The 23,523-nt window shown below is 41.4% G+C and overlaps 1 protein-coding gene across 3 annotated transcripts in view; it reads left to right on the top strand.

Annotated features, from left to right (window-relative positions):
- The window catches only part of Bmpr1b (bone morphogenetic protein receptor type 1B), a 241,735-nt gene extending 218,212 nt beyond the window's left edge, over positions 1-23,523 (top strand). For all 3 annotated transcript variants that reach the window (XM_059266351.1, XM_059266352.1, XM_059266353.1), the window contains 5 exons: positions 2,674-2,866; positions 3,642-3,939; positions 16,188-16,363; positions 17,441-17,571; positions 21,666-23,523. In XM_059266351.1, coding sequence (XP_059122334.1) covers positions 2,674-2,866; positions 3,642-3,939; positions 16,188-16,363; positions 17,441-17,571; positions 21,666-21,791 — 924 coding nt within the window. In that variant the 3' untranslated portion in view covers positions 21,792-23,523. The remainder of the gene's footprint in view (positions 1-2,673; positions 2,867-3,641; positions 3,940-16,187; positions 16,364-17,440; positions 17,572-21,665) is intronic.

Raw genomic sequence — 23,523 nt, 5'->3', positions numbered from 1 at the left:
TATATATATATATATATATATAATTTATAGCCAGTGCACATGATAAAATTCTCTTTTTAGAATCACAGTTACAATAATTAAATATTCCAGACATATACTGGTCATTTTTCTATGGCAGGTAGCCGAGATAGCCAGCTAATGTAGAAAAAAGCTTTGTTTGGGCTCACAAGGTTAGAGGTTTGTCTGTCGTTGCTTGTCCTCTTTCTTTGGGCTTATGGATGCACACTGAGGTGAAAGTGCATGGCAGAGCAGAACTGTTCATCTCATGGCAAGGAAGTGAAACTAGAAATTGAGAGTCCTATAATTCTCTTTTATTATTTTATATTTTAATTTATATTTTATATTTATATTTTATCATTTCCTGTGACCTCCAGAGCTCCTACTAGATAGACCCTATGTCTTAACGTTCCCACTTGCTCATACTTAAACCAAGCTGGAGACCAAACATTGAGCACACAGACCTTTGAGTGACACTTCAGATAGAAATTATAGCAAATTCTTGTAAATTTTATCTGCACACTCAACTTTTTTAAAAAATTGTGCATATGATTTAGATTGAAATTTTATGTGCAGAACGAGAAGAAAACATTGGTGAAATAAAAAACTGGAATCAGTTTTTAAATTTTAAACATATGTTCAGGTTCTTGGATGATATAATCTTAAAATGTGAGTAAAATTCTGTTTCCAAGTCTAACTTAATGGCCGAGTGTCTTGGAGGTCTCTTGTTTCTGTCCCCCTGATATTGCTGCTGCTGCCAGTGTGTTCACTAGAGAAAACCTCTCATTGCCAGAAAAGAAACAGAGCTGTTTGTTAGGCAGGATTCCATAGACTCACAGAGCAATGCTTGTGCATCTGTAAAGTGAATATGCTTTCATAACTGTGGTAGGTTTCCCTCCAAGTGGATAACTAAGTACTTTGTAGCTGCCTCTCAGCTGCCTAGTACTCTCGTGATGCTTCTCTCATCTTTTCAGGAGTAGTGGACATGTAGTATACCAAAGGTTGCCTCATCCCAAATGCCTAACTCTGTGAGAGGAGGGCTACTTTACACATCTGCTTGTTTGCTTATTTCCACCTCACTTTGTGCTTCCTAGATCAGTAGTCATTCTTTAATTTTTAAAACTTTAACTTTATTAAAAAAAAATACCCTTTTGCAACAGGATTTCATTCTGTTATCAGTGTCACTAACAGTTTTAAGAATGAACTCGGGCCAAAAAAAAAAAAAAAAAAAAGAATGAACTCGGGACTTCTTGAGTAGATATTATCACCCATCATGGAAACACAAAAGAATCCTAATTAAGGAATCTGCAGAATAATATCCGTATCCTAACCCTTAGAATCTGTTATGTAGGAGAGACTTAGGCTGCTAGCCCATGGACTAGGCAATGAGAGAATTCTAGATTATGTGGATTGATTATCACAATTGAATGATCCAAAAAATTACAGAAACAGAAAGGAAAGCTTTAAGCTTTTACCTGATGTATCACTACAAAGACGGCTTTGTATTTATTATGGTAAGATTTTGCTAGTATCATGTGCTAGTTTCCTTGTTTATTTATCTGAGACAGATTATTCTCTGTAGATCATGCTGCCCGTCAACTCCCAGTCTACCAGCTTGTCCTCCTGAGTCCTGAGATTATGGGTGTGTGCCCCCAGCCCTGGCTGTTAATTCTACTTTCAAGATTATGTAAACCGCCTCAAATAGTTACTCCTTATAGCCAGGAAACCATTGATAAAGTACAGATGGTATAAATACCATGGAGACTAGTCATTTAATTTCCATGCTGCTTCACTCGATGTTTTCCCCTTTGTTTTTATGAATTTTGTAATTCTTCAGCTCTATTTTATAGAGTATTAAATGAGCCTTCTCTCCAGCATGTTAGCCTCCTTTTGCCAGTTCCCCTGCATGGACTACTTTTTTGTGTCTCTATTCTGCATTTTTTTTCACTGAAACAAATGCCTCTTTCACTTCAGATGTACAGTTTTCTCCTATCTCACATTGCTTGCCTAGTCTTCATTTAGTTTCTTAAACATTTTCTGCAGCTACTTGGCACTTCATAACTAAAAATTCCACTGTATAATCTAAAGGAGTTCAAGCCTGCCAGGCTGGGAGTGCTCAGTCTCATTTACAGTGGCGTTTTCTTTTTGTTTTGTTTCTTATGAGTTTTCCTTTCCCCCTTCATCCCTCATTTTGTTTTTATTTTGTTGTTTGTTTGGATTCCTCTGCTCTTCTCCATTGTTGGAATTTTGATAAATTTCCTTTTGCATCCAATATTTTTTGTCTTATTTAACAGATTCATGATTTGTTATATGGTGGCAAGAATTCCTTCAGAGTATTTAATCAATCATTATAACAGTAGGACACTTTGTTCTGTTGGGTATAAGTTACTGTGAAACCCTTTGTCCTTTTTTCTCTATGAAAATTGCAGTAGGTAGAATGGAACATGTAATGATTTGGCAGCAGTATTTGATAATTTAAAATTGGCAATCATCCATCTGAAATACACTTAAAAGAGAACAGCACAAATTAATAAATACAAATAACTCATGTATAAAGAATAATATTGACTATATATTTTTACATGCAGTCATTGCCCCCACCCTCCCCCTGGAGAAAAGCTTAAACATATCTGCAGTGCTGTAAATATACTAAGAACATGTTTTGGGCTTTGCCAGGTCCAAAGGACAATAGCTAAGCAAATTCAGATGGTGAAGCAAATTGGAAAAGGTCGCTATGGGGAAGTGTGGATGGGAAAGTGGCGTGGAGAAAAGGTAGCCGTGAAAGTGTTCTTCACTACTGAGGAAGCCAGCTGGTTCCGAGAGACGGAGATCTATCAGACGGTCCTGATGAGGCATGAAAACATTCTGGGTGAGTCACAGTCTACACAGCGATAGTTGGGGTTTGTCACATTCTTCTGTTTTCCCTCCACATGTGCATATGAACTCATCTGTCTAGACCTGTTATGAAACTTACAGACTCTTTCTTTTTGGCATGAGCCCAGAGCCCACAAGCTTCTGACAGAAGATGTCACAGGAAGCATGACTGCGGTGCTTCTGTGCATGGGTGGTGGGCTGGAAATGCAATACTCACCAGTGATGTTTTTTTTTTCCTTCAGAAACAGGAAGTACAAATGAAATACTAGAATTTCTTAAGTTTTTTTTTTTTTTTAAGGAATTTGAAGGACCACATTTGGGTTTAAATACTGTGAAAAGTTATAGGCATTTTTATTTGCAGAGTTTATTTGTAGCAAGAGTTTATGTTCAGAATTGATTTTCTTTTCCTTTCCTTGGGCTAGACGTGATCTGCCTGGGTCATTTGAGTAGGAGAGGACCCAGTCAGTGAAGTAGAAGGCCTGACTCAAATATTTTATACAACATGCCTTGCTTGTTACTATAATACCATAAAGGAATTCAGTACCACTGATTAGAGAGTGGCTTCAGATCCAAACTCTTGTGTTTTTTTTTTTTCTCCCTCTGATTTTGATCACCCCTGCTTGGTATTAGTAATTTAACATTCTCATAGGCATAGTCAGAAAACTGAGCACGATGTTAAACCAAAGAATACGGAGAGAGAATATTTGAATATATGAAGTATTGCTCATTCTGTCCAGGAAACATCTAATCCTTTTTACTCTGCCTTTTAGGGTTTATTGCTGCGGATATTAAAGGGACTGGGTCCTGGACTCAGTTATACCTCATCACAGACTATCATGAAAATGGTTCTCTTTATGACTATCTGAAATCCACCACCCTAGATGCAAAGTCCATGCTGAAGTTAGCCTATTCTTCCGTCAGCGGCCTATGCCACTTACACACAGAAATCTTCAGTACTCAAGGCAAACCAGCAATTGCCCATCGAGACTTGAAAAGTAAGAACATCCTGGTGAAGAAAAACGGGACTTGCTGCATAGCAGACCTGGGCTTGGCTGTCAAGTTCATCAGGTTAGCATCTAAGTCATCAGATGCCCACTTTAAGATGCTTTCTGAGTGTTCTAGTTCCTTTCCATACCTCTGTCCTAGGATAACTCCGTGGTTGAGGCATATCATAGACTTCTACTCTTTTAGAGATTAAAAATGTCACCATTTTCTTGGTAACATGGTGTGTTTGGGTCAGTCCCATAAGAAAGAAGGGGGAGAAAGCCATGGGGAGCAAGCCAGTAAACAGCTCTCCTCCATGTCTTCTGCTTCAGTTACTGCTTTCAGGTTCCAGCCTTGACTTCCTGCCCTGACTTTTTTAAATAGACTTATAAGCTGTAAGGTGAAACAAACCCTTTCCTCTCCGAGTTGCTTTCAACAGAGACCCTAACTAAGATGATGCTTGAGAAACTGCAGCCAGAGTTCTGCATAACATTTGTAAATAAGGGTTGGTTTTCAGGAAGAACCGGCAGCTATGTGGTGGAAAAGGCCATGCTTTACTTGTGTGTACTGTAAGGATTACTTCATAAATGTTTGTGAGGAGTACTGTTAACTATAGTAAGGAACAAAGCACTGTTATAATGTAGCTTAAATAAAGAACACAGCACCTGAACACATATACCCAGACTTGCTGGTGGTGGTGTGCAGACCCTGCAGGCTCCTCGGGACATTGATAGCCCCTACAGAGTAGGGAGAGTTTCACACTCAGGAGCTGGGACTCTCTCTCTTTAATCAGTGTAGCTCCTTTTAACCTAGGACATGTGTCCAACCGTGTAACCCAGTGCAAAGTCACACATTAAAAACGTTGTTGCTCTCATTGCACTTTTGTTTTTGTAACTCAGCTGTCCAGTTCTCCAGGCTGAACTTTGTGGATGGCGACAGACATCTTGTTACTGTGGGAAGAGGTTGGACACAGCAGGTGGGGATGACTTCGAGGAAATGGCGCCTCTAGCCTGAAAAGAAAAAGGTTCATCTGGGAGCTAGTAGTGAAGAAACTACTGCATAACTACCTTTAGGATACTCAGTCCAGGCTGACCCTGGAGTACATCTCTACTGCATAACTACCTTTAGGATACTCAGTCCAGGCTGACCCTGGAGTACATCTCTGGCTCTACTTTTGGATATCTCCCAAGGAAGATTCTAGAGCGTGTAGAGAAGGACAAAAGGAAGAGCTAGGGAGAGGATTACAAGAAAGAGCTAATGGGTTTCCATTTTTCTCCTGAATATAAAATCTGAGACGTGGTTTAATAATGAACTCAGATAAGTGGAGGGCTTCACCATGTAGAGATTACAAATGAAAACTTAACAAAGCAAGTGAATTGTGCTATAAATTTAAGTTTGAGACATGAGTCTTACCCTATTTAATGATTTAAAGTATGAAATCCAGTTTCTCTTCAGAATTTATGTTTGTGAACGGCAACCCTTTTTAAGTCTACGCTACAACAACCAAGCAAACGTACATAAGTAATTCATCTGGTCTAGTTCCCAGACTCTACTCCTCTCCTAGTTAAATTTCTCCAAAGCAGTTCCAAGGGGTAATAGTCCTCTGCTGTCCCCTCCCCTGGCCTGCTTTATTAAGAAACCATCTCCATGTGCAGCCAGAAGTCCTTGCTCATTGTGACACCACTGTCCCTGGAGTCCAGAGTGCTCTGAGCATCACTGCACAATGTGTCTCCTCCTGAGACCGATTCTACTCATCTTCCACCTTTAAATATTTCCCTGTGTGAGATTTCCAACTGTATCTCACCTTTTTTCTAGCTTCGAGTTTGGCTGAACTATGTTAAAACTTGGAATGCCTAAATTTTTATTTGTACAGTTGAGTGAGTTCTATCTTTTTGAAACTCATGCTTTACCTTAGTATTATGGTTAACCCCACTATACTATTTCATCTACATCCTTGGATAAAGCATTGTACAATTACTTCCTTTCTGTCTTTCTGATTTCCAGTCTTTTCTTCAGGCTGCAGAATTTATTTTTTCAAAGTGCAGTTTGAATGTCATCATATTTTCACCGTTTCCTGTGGCCTTGGGTTAAAATGTAGTTAGGGTCCCTTGCTGTGGTGAACTCTTTTCTGATGTTGGGCTTTTCTCAAGATTTATTCCCACCATGCTGCTTCTGAACACATTCTATTTCTCACAACCTCAAGTGCTGTTTTTCATATTATCTGTATAGCTTACATCCCTTTTCTGTTTAACCACCACTGATCTTCAGCGTGCACGGACATATGTGGTTACTCATAAGCAGCCCTATACCAAGTGTCAAGGCATTTCTCAAACTGCTGCAGTGATCGTTGGCTTCTTATCTCTCCCTCCTGGTAGAGAGTAAATAGAGCACATGTCTGTCAAAGTTCTATCCCCAATGTCTTTGCCATGATTGTGGAGGTGTTTAAGTTTTGCATACAAGGTAATGGAATGAAAAGAAGAAAAGCATGTTATCCTAGCCTCAGAGAATCTACACATTCTGGACTATGCTCTTCATAACTGTACTTTGTACCCATACTTGATTTGTCTTGCTTTTGCAATACTGAACCTCTGTGTTTTCTCCTCACATAGCCCATGCTGCCTGATGCTTTGCTTTTGCATTTAGAGTCCCTAGCGTGGAGCATCCTGTCTTTCCATGTACACTTCCCAAGTCTCCAAAATGCCTCTTAGTTAGTGCACCCATCCACACCTAAGAGGAAAGAAACCACCTTCTGAATTCTCTGGCCTATATCTACCTACAGCTATTGTTACTTTGGAATATGCCTCATCTCTCCTGTTACTCATTGGTACCTTGAGAGCCAAAGCCGTGTCAAATCCACCATGGATTTCCCTTTTGACATGACATAGAGAATTACTGCTACTGTTTTAAATCCGAAAATGTAAGGACAGTAAAGTAATTGAGGCAACACCTTCCTTCTGGATCTTAAAGTAAACTCAGTTTTTGTTTCTGAAATTTATGTTTGTTTAGGGTAATGAATTAAATGATCTTTCCAATTACATGTGGATCCTGACTCTAGGAAGAGGAGGATGCTCTTAAGGGATAAATTGAGATATCTTAGGTGTACAATGTCCTGTTCATCAAAGGAGAGGACAAGGATGCTGGCTTCACAGACTCATTTCCCTATGCAGATAGAGGATATATTGGATGATCTCAGACATTTTTATTTTCTGTCTGTCAGAGTTTTGACATCTTCCATTTTTAGTGCTGGGTACAAGCCTTGCTTTACATATTTCTCTGATTTTTACCCTTTATAATGATTTGCATTGTGTGTCTGTCCACGTGCAGCTGTATAGAGTGTTTTATTTCACACGGAGTCAAAGCTAACCCATGTTCATATGTGAATTTCCTGTGAGAACTCAATCTTCACTCTTGTTTCTGTATAGGAAGTAAGTGGTCTCTTAGGCTTTGGGGTAATTTCTGGAAGGTTCCCAGCGAACTTGAGAATCACAGAGAGCTCTGTTGGTGCCCTAGGGACTTTCTGTTCACATAACACTTTTGCTCTTGTTGGCTTCTTTGCTGGTACATTTCCTACCTAAAGGAGATGTAATCCAGGTGATGTTGAAGATCCCTGATGTCCCTGGGGAGGAGAAAGCAATGCCACATGACTTGCCTTGAAGGAATGCACTTAGCCTGGGTGACTCGCTCCCTCAAGCAGCTTCCAGTACTTTACTGTGCGAATACAACATTTTTTTATAGAAGAAATAAATCCTGGATCAGGGTATCTCAGATGTTAAATCTTAAACAGAAAACTTACAGTGACAAGATTGGGCTGTTTTATAGATCTCCCCACTGATGGTGTGAGTTGTCCAAATACAGAAGAGGATTGACTCTACATAGCAGATACTGAATTTCCTGAGCCCTTATGATGTCGTTTTCTGCACTGATATATATATATATATATATATATATATATATATATATATATAAAATGTATGTACATAACACATACACGTATACACACACACATATATATTTATACACAATATATACATATGCATTATATACATATGTACATATGCATAGAACATATATAATATATATAATATATGTGTATTTATTATAGCTTTTTAAATCCTGATATCACATTTATAGAACTAAGCTCATTAGTGATGCTGCCAACACTCCCAGTAAATGTCTTAGCAGGTGTCCCCATCTTCCCTTCTTTGGAGTTTTGAGTTTTAGTTCTGAAGTTCTGAAATGCATTGAGATTTTTAGGAATTTGATTTTTGAAACATTGTTTTAGTTCTATTTGTTGTTGCTGCTGCAATACAGTACCTGACAAGAGGAAACTCCAAGCTCATTGTGGCTCACTGTTTGAAGGTCTGTTTACCATGACAGGGAAGCCAGAGCAGCAGGGAGGTGAGGGCACATTCCACTCACTGGCAGGAAGCAGGGAGAGATGAATGCTGCCTCCTTTCTGTTCAGTCCAGGACTCCAGCCCATAGAATGGTGCTGCCCACATGTAGTGTGGGGTCATCTCACCTTAATCAACCCAATCTAGAAAACTCCTCACAGACATGCCTGGAGGTTTTTCTCCTGGGTAATTCTAGATTCTGTCACTTTGTCAATAAATATTAACCACTACAAGCGTTGAGCTCCAGTGAAAAGTATAGCAGAAAATGTTCCACACCCAGCCAGGGAGCTTATGGATGTACAGGGGTCAGCTGAGTAAATTGGTTCCACAGCCACTGGGAAAATAATACAGGAGGCACAAACAATGTGTGTATATGTCTGTGTAAGTCTTTCATATCACACTTCCGATGTATCTAATGTGACAAGAGATTTACTATTCCTTCATGTGTATTGTCTATAGTTTCAAACATGGATTGTAAGTGTTACGCTAACCAACCCCTCTTTCACATGTCTTCTCATCACACTTCCTTCACGTGTTCTTTCAAAGTGCTGCGCTTGGTTTTTTAAAGCTCTGTAGGTTATTCAAGATGTTCAGTGTGTATTTACTCTTTCTCTGTCCTTTTAGCTCGTTCTCTCCTCCTCTCCCTTGGTTTCTCTCCCTCTTTCCTCTGTGTTAAGTAAGCATAGGTTTCCTGAAGGAGGCCCACCCCCAGGGGCAGAAGGCCGGAAGTGGAGCCCTGCTGGTTTACCGCTCCATTCCTGCTTGTCTCTCATTGTCACAGTGGTTTCTGCCTATGCCCTTCAGGAAACTCATGTCCAGAATTTGTGTCCCTGGGGAGTGTGCACTGCGGTGAGCTACAGACCAGGATTTTCCATGACCCACTCTTCTTGCCAGACTTCTGATTGGGAAGCATAATTAGTACAAGAAATATTGAATGTATATTAAGGCTAGCAGAGATATCATTTAAAACTCCCTTATTCTCCACCTTCAAACTTCTCACTTGACCTTAAGCGTGCACTGAACACATTAGACATACCTACTCACTAAGCCTGTGGGTGTGGAAGGGTGCCCTGCAGGTAGTGTGCTTGCGATTGAATCAGCCTGGGTAAAAGAGTGCTCTGGCTGCCCGAGAGAATGAAGCCAGTTAAGGTTTCAATCTTTATTTTCCCAGTGTGGCAGCATTCTAAATGTAGCCAGTGGTCACATGCATTTCCCAGTTGTGGGCTTGGTTCCTCTGATCCTCTTGGCATAGTAGTCCTGCCTGGCACCTTACTGGCCTGCTCATATCTCATCATTACCTGTCTTTCTCTGCATCTCAGCTGAGCCCACACAGTGTCAAGTTCTTTCCCCCTTGCCTCCCTCCTTACTAGAAGCAGTAGCCAGGAGAATTCACATTTACTCTGTAGATGAATGGTCTTGTTAAATTAGAAACACAGAGCCAATGCAGAGATGAAAGCCCAAGAGGTCAGAGCTAAAAACCTTACCCTTCACTGCTGCTGTTGTCCTCTTCAGCAAGAGACCTACTTCCTGTCTGTTTGTCTTTTTTATAGACTTTCTATTCTGCCTCCTCATTGGTTGTAAACCCAACCACATGACCTCCTCGTCATTGCCTGTCTGTACAGACCTCCAGGTCTTCTATGGTTGGTATTGAGATTAAAGGCGTGTGTCTCCATGCTGGCTGTATCCTTGAACACACAGAGATCCGCCTAGCTCTGCCTCCCAAGAGCTGGGATTAAAGGCGTGCACTACCACCGCCCAGTTTCTGCTATGGCTTGCTATTAACTCTGACCCCCAGGCAACTTTATTTATAAAATCACATTTCAGTACAATTAAAATATCACCATAACGTCATCATCCTGGCCTAGGCTAGAAGAATCACTTGATTTCAGACACTCCGGAAGCCCTTTGTCATCCCTGTGAATGAATCTCTGTTTTTGCTGTCATAATATTGCTACCCAGTGTCATAACACTGCTAGCCAGTCAGAGATGCAAACTCGGCTCCTCGTTCTTTACTGAGGCCAGCTCGGCAGTTTGAAGTTCAAATAAAATGAGTTTTATATTCCACCTTTATGTATTCCGCTCAATATATGGATATATCAAAGTGTTAAAACAGAAAGTGAAGAACTGTAAAAGGCCTGGCAGAAAGGAAGCCCTTCTAAAGAGAAATTTGTGTCTCTAAACCTGACTATCAGAATACTGAAATGATGGACCCCAAAGAAATGGGAATTTACCCAGGAATCTCATGCTGGGAGAAGGAAAGGGCCAGAGCCAGAGGGAAATTTGGCCTCCAGGAAGAACTTTTAAAGGATTCTAACAACTCGTCAGAATGAAGCCCAGGCAAGAGTGGATCAGTAGTGAGTGATACCACATCTTGAACAGTTGCTTAGAATGTGCACATCCTTGGCCCTCTGTTTAAACTAGATCTTACCTTAGAGATGGGCTTGGAAGATTTGCTGGATATCATTGTTCTTCTTCCCAATGTGGTCACCTTGCATATATCTCCTTTTCTGTTTAAATATTAGAAAATGAGTCTTTATCCTCTGCATTCTTATATTTAATTTAAAGCTTTTGTGTGTGTGTGTGTGTGTGTGTATTTCACATTATGCTATTGGGTCCAGGGTCACAAAATAATGAGGACAGACCACCAAAGTCTATTAAACCAGAAGCAAACTTTATTCCAGAAAAATCGAAGAAAGAAAAGAAAATCACCAAGGGGCACAAAAAGCTTATCAGCAAGCTGAGAGCAGAGCCAGAGTTCAGGATTCTGAAGCTGTGGCCCCAGGGGTGGGTTTCAAGCCTCTATAAAGTAAGCATCAGGCATAGGGTGTATGCTAGGAGTCAAGTAGAGACAACTATTAAAAGTTAACTTTAGTCCAGGCAGTTGTTGGCTATTAGGGGCAAGAGGGTTAAAAGTTCACCCCTGGCTGTTGACAGAGGAACTGGCTGTAAAGCAGAGAGCCATTGTCAGAAGTTAACCTTTAGAGCCAATGACTGTCAGCTTTTATTTTTTTAGGCTTATGGTTTTATATTTCTATATTCCTGGACCCTTCAATGCACCCTGATACCATTTATCTGCCCATCCCTTCTCATCTGTCTTCTGCCATTTCAACCCTCCCCCACAAAAAATTAAAATTGAAAAGAAAAAAAAATCTCATCATGGAAGCTATAGTGTGGCCCGCTGAGTCACACAGTGTACCCTTAGTTCATACATCTTTACTTGCAAGTGTTTATTGCAATGAGTCATTGGTCTGGTTTGAGGCCTCTGGCTTCTGCTATACTATTAACTGGGCCCTCACTGGGACTCTTCTTGGATATTCTGTGGTTGCCCTGTGTCATGGGGATACCCTGCAGTTTTGGATCTGCAGGACCGGCCCCCTTATGTGCTCCAGCAGTTCATAGATGGGGTGGATATTGGGATGGACCGACTCAGCCCTGCTTCTGGGCCTGGGTGGTAGCTGGGTTGGTCAGCTGTGAGCTCTCCCTCATCCTCACCAGCAGGGCAAGCTCTCCATCACTGCCCCAGATAGCTCACCCAGTGCAGCGGGCAGCAATGGGCATGGCCAGTTCTCCTGCTCTCACCCTCAGAGCTGGCTCACCCACATACATTGCACCAGGGCTAGCTCGACTGTGCTGCTCAGGTAAGGTGCAGGGCCTACTCTCCAGAGTGATGCAGTTGGTGACCAGCAGGCAGCAAGAGGCAGGGCCACTTTTCCTGGTCTCAAGCCTTCCTCTGGCTCACTCACACCCACGCCAATCCCAGCACTTGGGAGGCAGAGGCAGGCTAATCTCTGAGTTCAAAGCTAGCCTGGTCTATAGAGGGAGGTCCAGGACAGCCATGGCTATACAGAGAAACCCTGTCTCAAAAAATCAAAAACAGAAAAAAAAATGCTCTGCATTCCTATCTGGAACATTCTGTCAGGATTCTCAGGACCTGTTTCCTCTCTGACATACCCTCTTTACATTTCTCACACACTTGATGGAAAGCTCCCCCCACCTTGCTGTAACTCTCCCTTTGATGTGCCTACTAATGTACTCTAAACATGCCTTGACCTTTGCCCTTTTTTTGTTCTGCAAAACTGTGACACTTCATGAAACCACTTCCATGTTGCAACATGGAGTTTGGAGTAACCTAAATCTTTGTTCTTGGGTTACTGTCAGTCAAAATAAACTCCCCCTTTCCCCTTCGAGATGAAAGCTGTGGCTTTTGCATTGACATTATTAATCTTCAAGTCACATTTATTTCCTAACTCTGCTTAAGTTTATAACTCCTTGGTCTACACATTAAGAAGAACAAAAGCTTGGTTGGGTCTAGTGGGATATTATAATTATAATTATGAAATTATAACTGAGACAGTCTGTTCCTGTAATTCTCTAAAGCCTTTGCCTCCATCACCAGCCTCTGGGATTAACCCCACTGTTCTCCATAGGAAAGGTAAAGAGAACCTCCCACCTTTCTCCGTGGGAAAGGTAAAGAGCTCATATTTCCTTGATACTTAATGCAGGACCCACATTTATGACAGAGTATTTTCAGTTCTTAGCAGACATCCATTTTCTTAGCTAATTTTATCTAATAAATCACTTTTGAATTTCAAGGTCTTATGCCTATAGTTTATCCTTAGTCTTTAAAATATATCCTTTCTAGTCATTGATCCTGCTGGGTTATATTAAATATACTTATGGTATATTTAATAATGCATATTTGTACTTATATTATAAACTTACATAAGGCATTTCAAAGGGCAATTGTGTTACAGCTGACTATTAACAAATGATAACAGCTTTGTAGCTAAAGTTTTCCTGCCTGGCCCACAGTCAGGACAAACCTCTCTCACCTGCCAGCCCCACAGCCCCTCAGACCCAACCAAGTAAACACAGAGACTTATATTGGTTTCAAACTGTATGGCCATGGCAGGCTTCTTGCTAACTTTTCTTACAGCTTAAATTAATCCATTTCCATTAATCTATGCCTTGCCACATGGCTCGTGGCTTACCGGCATCTTCACATGCTGTTTCTCATCGTGGCGGCTGGCAGTGTCTCTCTGACTCAGCCTTCCACTTCCCAGCTTTATTCTCCTCTCTGTCCCACCTACACTTCCTGCCTAGCCAATGGCCAATCAGTGTTTTATTTATTGACTAATCAGCAACACATTTGCCATACAGAACATCCCACAACACAGCTTGCCTCATTTTTTCTAGTCTTTACAACAGAAATCAAACGTTGAATATAATCTTGTTCCCTTCCCCATTTTGTTCCTTTTTATGTCTCCTAGAGGTAACCAATATCTTGTTTATACTTCCTGTGTCCAGTCCTGTGATTTGGCAGTTCACATATGTAGCTGTTGTTGCACCTGCAGTTACTCTGCGGGTTGGAGTTACTCTCTCCACTCCTGTACCCTTTTTACAATATGCATCTTTTCTTGCTGACTTTGTCACTCAATGCTCTGCACTCCTCCATAGGAAAGGAGGTTAGAATAAGCCGAAGGCCCCTGACCTTGTCTGCTCCCTTCTTTCTCTTTGACTTTTTTTGTGACCCTCTCTCTGCCCTCTTCTTATATGCATAGCAGCTTCTGAATCCACTTTCTTTTTTCCTCCTTTATAATTGACACACCAGTGGTCAACTTGATTTCCAATTTTGGTCTTAAAGATTAATATAAGCTCATTTTTTCTTTTACTTGAGAACAGGTATGATCCTACTGAATGTCAAAGACATTATCCCTTAATTGATTTCTTTCTTTTGTTTGTTTGTATATTTTGAGATTATAATTTAATTACAACATTTCTTCCATCTCTTTCCTCCCTCCAATCCTTCCTATATACCATACCAACTCTTCTCCAAAATATTGGCCCCTTTCCCCCCACTGATTGTTATTGCATACATATATTTATATATACATATATATTCCTAAATATAACCTATTGAATCCATATAATATTACTTGTGTGTTTTCACGACTGACAGTTTGAACTGGACAACCAGTTGGTATACTCTACCCTGGGGAGGGCCACCTCTCCTTCTCCCAACTTTACCCAGATGCCTGTACTTCTTTGTGTATGGTTCATGGCGCCATGGGCTTTACTCCACCCAGTTTAGCATGTTCATTGGTGTCATCCTTGTTCAGCTCATGCTTGATGAGCCTCTGATGTTACTAGGAGATGCAATCTCACAGCAAGTCCCTGATCCACTATACTTTCTAATATAGAAACATGCCCGATGGAAGAGGCAGAACTCTATCTTAGAGAATATGAAATCTGATAGTATCCAGAAGGAGTTACCTACAATTTGCATGTTTGCTGTTTAAATGTGGTGGTGAAGGCATTTACTGTTAGCTTAATAGTAATCTTTCACAAAATCTGCTTGCCCAATAAAATTCCATCTGTGTGGATATTAGTTCCAATTCATTTTTTTGTAGTTTTTATATAGCAGTTTTACATCTCTCTTTAAATTATCCATAGCAAAGGTTACTGTTAGCAGGCCTTTTCATTCTTCCCAGTTCATTTTTTTCCATACTACATGTAAGCTTTGTAATGAGTGAAGATGAATTAGAGCATTCATCTTCAGGGCCATACCAAATGACTGTAGCAGATATTCAGTGCTTACAGGAACTTAAAGTCTTTACATTGTTAGATACTTATTCAAATACTTCCAGGGAAGATATTTTCTGCTAATTATAGGGAAGATGCTATTCAAACACTGTTGGGAGACACAGGGGTGGCAAAGGAAAGGGAGAAGGAATGGCCATCTCAAGCATGTGGGAGGAACTGCTGTCTGCAGTTGATGGACATTGAGAACCTTGATCATTTTCTGTTGGACTAGTTGACAGGTGAAGAGTTGGAGATGAAGGGGAAGAGTCTAGAGATGGATCTTAGTCATGTTGTTTGGTAGCAGTTACCTTTCAGTTCCCCAGCAGAGATGTGTCTTTACCACACATTCCCCAACCACTGCCCATCCTCCTAGATCCAAATAGATATAAAGGAGCTAGAAGAGTGGAGCTGTTAAAAATCTTCACCCCCTGGGGCCAGAATATATCTCCAGCTCTCCTGATCCACTCTTGGGTGTCCTAGCCTAAGATGATTCTTGCTTTCCTTTCTCAGCATATATTCTTGAAAATAATTAGAGCCCTTAAGCTATCCTTTTCCCTATAATTTTTTTCTGTCTAAATCCTTAAAATTCCATAATTGGAACCACTATTAATTCTTCTGATGATTAAAAGAGACCCATTATAACACACACAGACAACATGTCAATGAAATACCTCCTTTGTACTCACTGATAATAGTTATCAGCTGGGATAGCAGGAGGGAAACTTTTCTTTATTAGTTCTTTGGGAGTTACCAGTTTCATACAGTGTGTTGGGTGACATATGACATATGACATTTTTTCTAGCTTCCCTTTAAACCTATTTCTGGCATACTTTCCTCCCTCATAAAATATTATTAAGATGTTTAAACCAAGTTGATAGATGTACTTACCAGTTATAAGAGGAAACTGATTAAAATGTACAGAGAAGAAAGGTACATTTTGGGTATTTATTTGCCACTGTTTATCTTTTGAGACAGGTTTCATGTAAGTCAGGCTGACCTCAAATTCATTACATAGCTGAGGCTGGCCTTGAACTCCTGATTCTCTTGCTCTACATCCCAGGGGTTTGGATTATATGTGTAAACTACTGTGCACAGCTTTTGTTAGATATTTAATAATAGTTGACAGTTTAATTTTGTAGTAATATAATTTTGTGTGTTGGGGCTTCATTCTCATTTAGTTGCATATGGTCTGGATATTTAATCTATAAATGTTTAATTTTCACCGAGAAATATTGTTTGAGGAATTGTTTTGTTCACTGAACGTTTTTCTCTTTGCATTGCCACTGACATGCTCTTTCCGAGAGCCACAGCGGCCTCTCCAGTGCTGACAATGCCTGCTCACTTTGCTTTCCCTCAGTGATACAAATGAGGTTGACATTCCGCCCAACACACGGGTTGGCACCAAGCGCTATATGCCTCCAGAAGTGCTGGACGAGAGCTTGAATAGAAATCATTTCCAGTCTTATATCATGGCTGACATGTACAGTTTTGGACTCATCCTCTGGGAGATTGCAAGGAGATGTGTTTCTGGAGGTAAGAAGGAAATGTCTTTGAAGAGCTACTACTCCTGGGAAATGTTTACAAAACCTTTCTGATCAGAAAGGATTAAAGTTGGTGTATTACAAACAGTTTCAGATTTTCTTTCCCTTCCCCTTTATTCCTGTTGATGCTGTCTGAAACCTTCCAGGAAATATCTATCAGAACCATCTTTCAGTGGTTGTCTCCTCCCCTACCCTGACCAGTGAATGTATGGTTCTAGACTCATAGGTATATGCTGTCATCCTAATGAATGTAATGCTCTAGCAAATCATCTTAGAACTCAATGGTTTCATCCTGTTCAGGTCAACAGTGACAGCATTTCTACCAAAAGCAGCTTAGGAAAGAATCTGGGAGGTTGTTCAGAAACTCTGTCCATCACTGGAGGACATGAAGAGCTCATTAGATAAGGTTGACAAAGAACATACTAATAGCATACCTTCTTAAAGGACAGGGCAAAAATTTTAAAAAGTAAAATTAGCGATTAGACAGGATGAGGTAAATAAAATAGAAAGTTTAAAGAAGAAAAAGAAAATCACATAACTTTCAAACCTAAGATGAATCATTGATGATATTTTTGGATATACAACTTTCCAATATTGAATGTATAAAACTTCTTATGATTAAACACAAATAAATGAATCTGACATTTGTTGAAGTAGGCTACTCTTCCAAACTTATGGTGTTCTTGGCCTCATATGCCAGTAATAAGAAGCGGTTACATGTGATGTGGCACTGATTCAAGATGTGTCTTCTAATTTTACATTGAGACTTAATATGGACTTAAAAATATAACTAGCTCATGCAAGTTGTGGATGCCTGTTAACTCAGCTTTTGGAAATCAGCCATTGGCTTGGGGGGAGGCTTGCGGACCTATGATAATATGTGTCATTGGGTTTCCTATTATTTTTTGTAAACTAAGTTGTCATTTGGGTGCTTTTCAAGATTTACTTCATTGTTAACCAGAGCCTATATTTAATATTGATAGTTTATTTGTTAATTGAGGAAAGTTGTATGTTAGACATATTTTTACCAGTTCGTAGGAAATAATATTAATAAAAAACATGCCTTTAGGTATAGTGGAAGAATACCAACTTCCTTATCATGACCTGGTGCCTAGTGACCCTTCTTATGAGGACATGAGAGAAATTGTGTGCATTAAGAAGTTAAGGCCTTCATTCCCCAATCGGTGGAGTAGTGATGAGGTAAGGCCAGGCTTGGGGGGGGTGGGTGGGTACGGATGACTTCTAGATACATTTCTGCTTTGCCAAAATTATTTTTTCTCTTTCCTTTTTATTTATTCTATGTGTCTCTTGCATCATGTATCCTGATCCCATTCCTTTCCCTGTCCCTTTGCACCTGCCCTCTGCCCTTGCACCATCCCCAAAATAAAACAAAATTTAAGAGAAGAAAGGGAAAAGAAAAAAGGGGGGGGTCATTTAAAAATCTCATCATGGAAGCTGCAGTGTGACACACTAAGTCACGCAGTAAATTCCTTTTTGTCTGTGTACTTTACTTGCAAGTGTTCATTGCAAAGTGTTCATTGGTTTGGTTTGAGGCCTCTGTTACTATTGTACTATCAATTCTGGACCTTCACTGGGCCTCTTCTTGAATATCTTGTTGTTGCCCTGTGTTGTGGAGATCCTGAAGCTTTTGGTCTGCAGGTCAGGTTCCTTCATGTGCTCCAGCAGATCATAGATGGGGTGGATGTTGGGGCAGATCAAGTCATAACCCTAGTTCTGGGCCTGGGCTGCTGTAAGGTTGGTCCACTTGCCTGTTCTCTCCTGTTCTCACCACCAGGGGGAGCTCTCCAGCATTGCCTTGGCTAATTCACCTCTTGCAGCAGTGAGTGAGGGGTGGGGCCAGTTCTTTTGCTTTCATGCCTTCAGGGTCTGCTCTCCCACACCTGCACCATCAGGGCCAGCTCTATTGTGTTGCCCCTATGAGGTACAGGGGCCACTCTCCCGAGTGCTGCTGCTGGTAAGCGTGAGGGACAGCTCTCTCACTCTTAAGACTCCATGGCCAGCTGGGCGGCGGTGGCGCATGCCTTTAATCCTAGCACTTGGGAGGCAGAGCCAGGCAGATCTTTGTGAGTTCGAGGCCAGCCTGGGCTACCAAGTGAGTTCCAGGAAAGGAAGACTCCAGGGCCAGCTTCTCTACCAGTCTTGGGTGTTGATGAGTGGGAGGTAGGAGGGCATCTCTCCTCTGTCCATGCTGCCACATGTCAGATGAGTAATGGGAACAGTTCTCCTTTGCTCACAACCTCAGGCTGGGTCACCCTTACCTCCAACTACCCGGCCAGCTCTGTTTTGTTGCCTAGGTGAGGAACAGAGCCAGATTTCCTGTTGCAGGCTGTAAGGGGTGAGGGGTAAAGGGGTCATCTCTGACCAACCCACACCTACACCGCCATATGACAGACTACTAGTAGGGCAAGCTCTCCCATGTTTACACCTTTGGGGCTGACTCACCCATACCTTTGCCAACAGGGTTGGCTCTATTATGTTAACCCAGTGAGGTACAGGAACTGCTCTTCCCAGTGTTACAGCTGGTGGGGGTAGGGACAGCTCTCCCTCTCTTGTGACCTCAAGGCCAGTTCTCCCACCTGCCTCAGGCATTGATAGGCGGGGTGGGGGGTGGGAAGGAGGGCAACTTGCCCACAGGACAGGGGCTGGCTCACCCACACCTCCACCAACAGGGTTGGCTCCATTGTGTTGCCCAGGCAAGGTGCAGGGCCTGTTCTCCCAAATATTGCAACTGGTGGGGCTCAGAGACAGCTCTCCCACTCTTATGACTACAGGGCCAGCTCTCCCACCCTCCTAGGGCCTTGATGAATAGGGGTCAAAGGAAGGGCATCTCTCCCCAGTCTATGCTGCCACATGGCAGATGAGAGGTAGTTGCCAAAATTCTTAATTTGCATCACTAACATTCATTTTGATGGTGACAGTAATGCTGTCTTATTGCAGTATTTGTATATCTGTACTGCATCAAATCTATTCCTTTTTTTGATTTTATTTTGTCAATTATACAACATGGTGAATGGGCAAGATTGAGCCTGCATAACAGAGAACATTATTTCATATCTCAGCTGCAATGTTTGCATAGAGGCTGTTGTTTCTTTCTCTCTGTGTGTTTTAAAGCACCATGTTTCTTTTTCTTTGTGGTAAGTCCAGACCCTTCTTTCTGAAGGTTGGGGTTTCTATACAGTGACATGATACAGGTGCACTCTGCTGACCTCCCTCTCTGTGATGGCCTCTTCATCAACAAAAGTGCTGAGGCCTTGGGGTGAGAGAGATGGCTCACTGGTTAACAGAGCACACTCCGTTTGAAGTTGACCTGATTTTGGTTCCCAGCTCACAACAGCCTGTAACTGTGCTCCGGACAATCTGGTGCCCTCTTCTGTCCTTTCTGTACTCATGGATGTGTGTACCCATACATGCACATACACAAGATGAGTGTCATGATATATTGTGTACTCCAATAAAGCTTATCTGGGGATCAGAGGACAGAGCCAGCCACTAGATAAGACATAGAGGTCAGGCAGTGGTGGCACACACCCTTAATCCTATCACTTATGAGGCAGAGATCCATCTGGATCTCTGTGAATTCAAAGGCACACTGGGAAACAGAGTCAGGTAGTGGTGGCACACGCCTTTAATCCCAGCACTTGAGATCTCATGCCTTTGCTTGGAAAGCACACCTGCCTTTAATCCAAGGAAGTGACATGACTAGGTAGAGAACGGTATATAAGGTGTGAGGAGATAGGAACTAAGAGCAGTTCAACTGAGACCCTCAGGGGTGAGGACTCAGAGGCATTCACTCTGAAGATTCATGGAAACAGGATTTGTAGCTTGAGTTTTCCTGCCTGGCCCACAGTCAGGGCAAATCTCTGTCACCCGCCAGTCCCACAGCCACTCAGACCCAACCAAGCTTACAAACTGTATGGCCGTGGCAGGCTTCTTGCTAACTGTTCTTACATCTTAAATTCATCCATTTCCATTAATCTATGCCTTGCCACATGGCTCGTGGCTTACCGGCATCTTCACATGCTGTTTGTCATCGTGGCGGCTGGCAGTGTCTCTCTGACTCAGCCTTCCACTTCCCAGCTTTATTCTCCTCTCTGTCCCGCCTACACTTCCTGCCTAGCCAATGGCCAATCAGTGTTTTATTTATTGACTAATCAGCAACACATTTGCCATACAGAACATCCCACAGGAAGGATTGGCCTTGGAGTTGGTGAGGTGAGGTTGGCTGTGGCTTGTTCTGTTTCTCTGATCTTTCAGCGTTCTCCTCAATAGCTGGCTCCCTAGTTTGTTTTTATTAATAAGACCTTTTTTTTTTTTTTTTTTTTTTTTTTTTTGGTTTTTCGAGACAGGGTTTCTCTGTGTAGCTTTGCGCCTTTCCTGGAACTCGCTTTGGAGACCAGGCTGGCCTCGAACTCACAGAGATCCGCCTGGCTCTGCCTCCCGAGTGCTGGGATTAAAGGCGTGTGCCACCACCGCCCGGCTTAATAAGACCTTTTAAGATTCATGTTACAGATGAGTTTGAAGCACATTCTGATAAAGAAGACTCTTATCAAACATGTACTGAGCCCACCAAAAAGAAGTGCCTAGAGCACTGTTCATCAAGTAAGGTGTCCATGTAAGTTCACTTAAGATAACTGGTTCATTGGCTCAGTGTGTAGTTCTTGCATTGCTACCTAGTGTATGTATGCTCCAGTAAGCTGTTCAGAGAGCATCATGAGATGCTGGAGTTATATTCTTCCGAAGGAGACTGTGGGTATTGGTGTCATTTGAAAGCTCTTCACTGCTGATTTCTAATGAAGGGAAAGTGTGCTTTGCAGTAAGAACAATTGACAGACCATGGGCAAATCCAGGAGAAAGTTTTAGCAAAGCCATGCACAGGCCATTAATCTTGCTAAGTGGTACAGCATTGGGCCACTGTTAGAACAGACTGTGGTGATATAGGAATAGCTATGTTTATTTGAGTGGTACAGAATTAGATAAAATATTGAATAAAATTCAGACTTACTGGGTATTATGTTTGCTTAATACTGTTTTTAAAGTCATCCTTCCATATCCTCAAAGCTTCCTTTTTTCTTTTGTCACAGGGAGATATGAGAATCTGTGTGAGTCATGAACATTTCACACAAAAAAGAGTTTGAGTGACTTTTGTGTCCACATATTACTGGTGCCTTAAAAATATATTCAGGCTTCATGAGCGCCAACTAAAAGCCAAATATTGAGTGCCTGATCGAGAGTCCATTCTTCTGACGTCACTCCAATATCTCTTTCTCTTTCAGTGTCTCAGGCAGATGGGGAAGCTTATGACAGAGTGTTGGGCTCACAATCCTGCCTCCAGGCTGACAGCCTTGCGAGTTAAGAAAACACTTGCCAAAATGTCAGAGTCCCAGGACATTAAGCTCTGACGCTGGATACTCGTGGACTGAGCAAGAGAATTTACAGAAACATCTGTAGCCTAAGCCTTGAACATTGTCCTGCTGCCCAATGGCTTCAGACTTCCCCTCACAGGGAGCAAGCTGGACAGACATAGAAGGCCCCAGAGACACAGAGTCCTTATGGCTTTCTGAGGAGGGGAAACCATTTGGGTAACTTGTTCAAGATATGATTCATGTTGCTTTCTAAGAAAGCCCTGTATTTTGTGATAGCCATTTTTTTAAAAAGATACTTTAATTTTACCAAAATAAAACAAATATTGTAGATGTTTTAAGGTTTATACAACTATAGTTTAAATAATAACAAAAGTTCTTTCTAGAAAATTTCCTAGAAGTCTAAATGTTTTTCCATTGGCAAAATACTCTTGCACTCTACAAACCCAAACAGTCTGAGAACGTAGATTAGAATTCAACTTCTCTGATTCACTGCCCCAGCCACCAAAGCCTGTTTGGGCCAGCCCTGCTGAAAGGCTGCCAGGGCAGTGTGAATATACATGCATCCAAGTCCCACCTGTCTGGGACCACAGTTTGGAATCCTGAAGGCGGACCTCTTGCAGCTTCAGCCAGTGTGGAACAAATGAAGGTTTTATGTCACTAATAGAGGTATGTGTTGGTGGGTATTCTTCAGAACCACACTTGTTTCTGGTTGTATTAGACAGATCTTTCAGGTAAATCCTCTCCATTTCATTAAATACAAGCAAAGGCTTCCTCATGTGCAGAGAATCGGCACGGGCATGCTTTTTGTTCTCGTAAATCAGAAGATCAATATTAAATAAAACTACCATGAGTATGGTAGAGACGAGGTACTTTAAAATAGAAATGATTTAGAAAAACATGCCAGTAAGGCAGGGCAGATATTGAAGGTGTAGATAGATGGCTTGTTCCTGATATATGCATAAGAGCCTGACACAGAAACACAGGAAAGAAATATACACATCACCGTTTGTTTAGATACAGATAGTTGTATGTTGTTGTCTTTTTCTAAATCTCAGATTTAAGAGGCAGAGAGGAAGCATCTGTCAGGTTATTATCACTAAAGTTCAATTTAAAAATAAGCTTCAAGTGGTTGAGCAGAGGGAAGTTAACGAAGGTCATCAAACACCATGGCTGCTGTGATTTATTCTAGAATAGATATGGATCCGGTAGGGACATCTTAATTAATTGTTTCACACCTTAGGTATGACTCATTCATTCTAATGTGCATTTCACTATTAACTTATTCTGTTTCTCCATTATGGCATGTGTAAAAAACATCTTCTGATTCAGTCCTGTGAGGTTTTAACTTTTGACTATATGAACAAAATCACTAATAAGCCAATATTCCTTAGAAACAGGATCACAGTAAAGTGGAAAATGCCACATGACCCTTGCAACTTTATCCATTTATTTCCCTACTGTGTTTCTTCCTTAATGACTAGAAATTACTTACTGGTTATTAAGGAATGTTGAAGTACTTTGCCTTAGAAAATGACATTCCTTCCAGAATACTCCAGGGGGCAGTGTTTTCTTATACATTTCACCACTGGGTGCTTGAAAGATGGAGAATTTAAGAAAAATTGACAGCTGCATGAGAAAGGAGGAAATATTTCCCTCTTCTCTGGAGTAGACGTTCAGCTGGTAGGCTGTTGATCCGGAAAAGATCCTGGAGCTACAGTGTCTGTGAGCAGTGCTCGGAGTTTGGGAAAACTGTAGAGAAGAGCCCTGT

The sequence above is a fragment of the Peromyscus eremicus genome, chromosome 6, assembly GCF_949786415.1.
Source record: "Peromyscus eremicus chromosome 6, PerEre_H2_v1, whole genome shotgun sequence".
In the NCBI taxonomy this organism is placed as follows: Eukaryota; Metazoa; Chordata; class Mammalia; order Rodentia; family Cricetidae; genus Peromyscus; species Peromyscus eremicus.
Note: the sequence above shows the minus strand (reverse complement) of the source record. Positions and strands in the feature narration are given on the sequence as shown.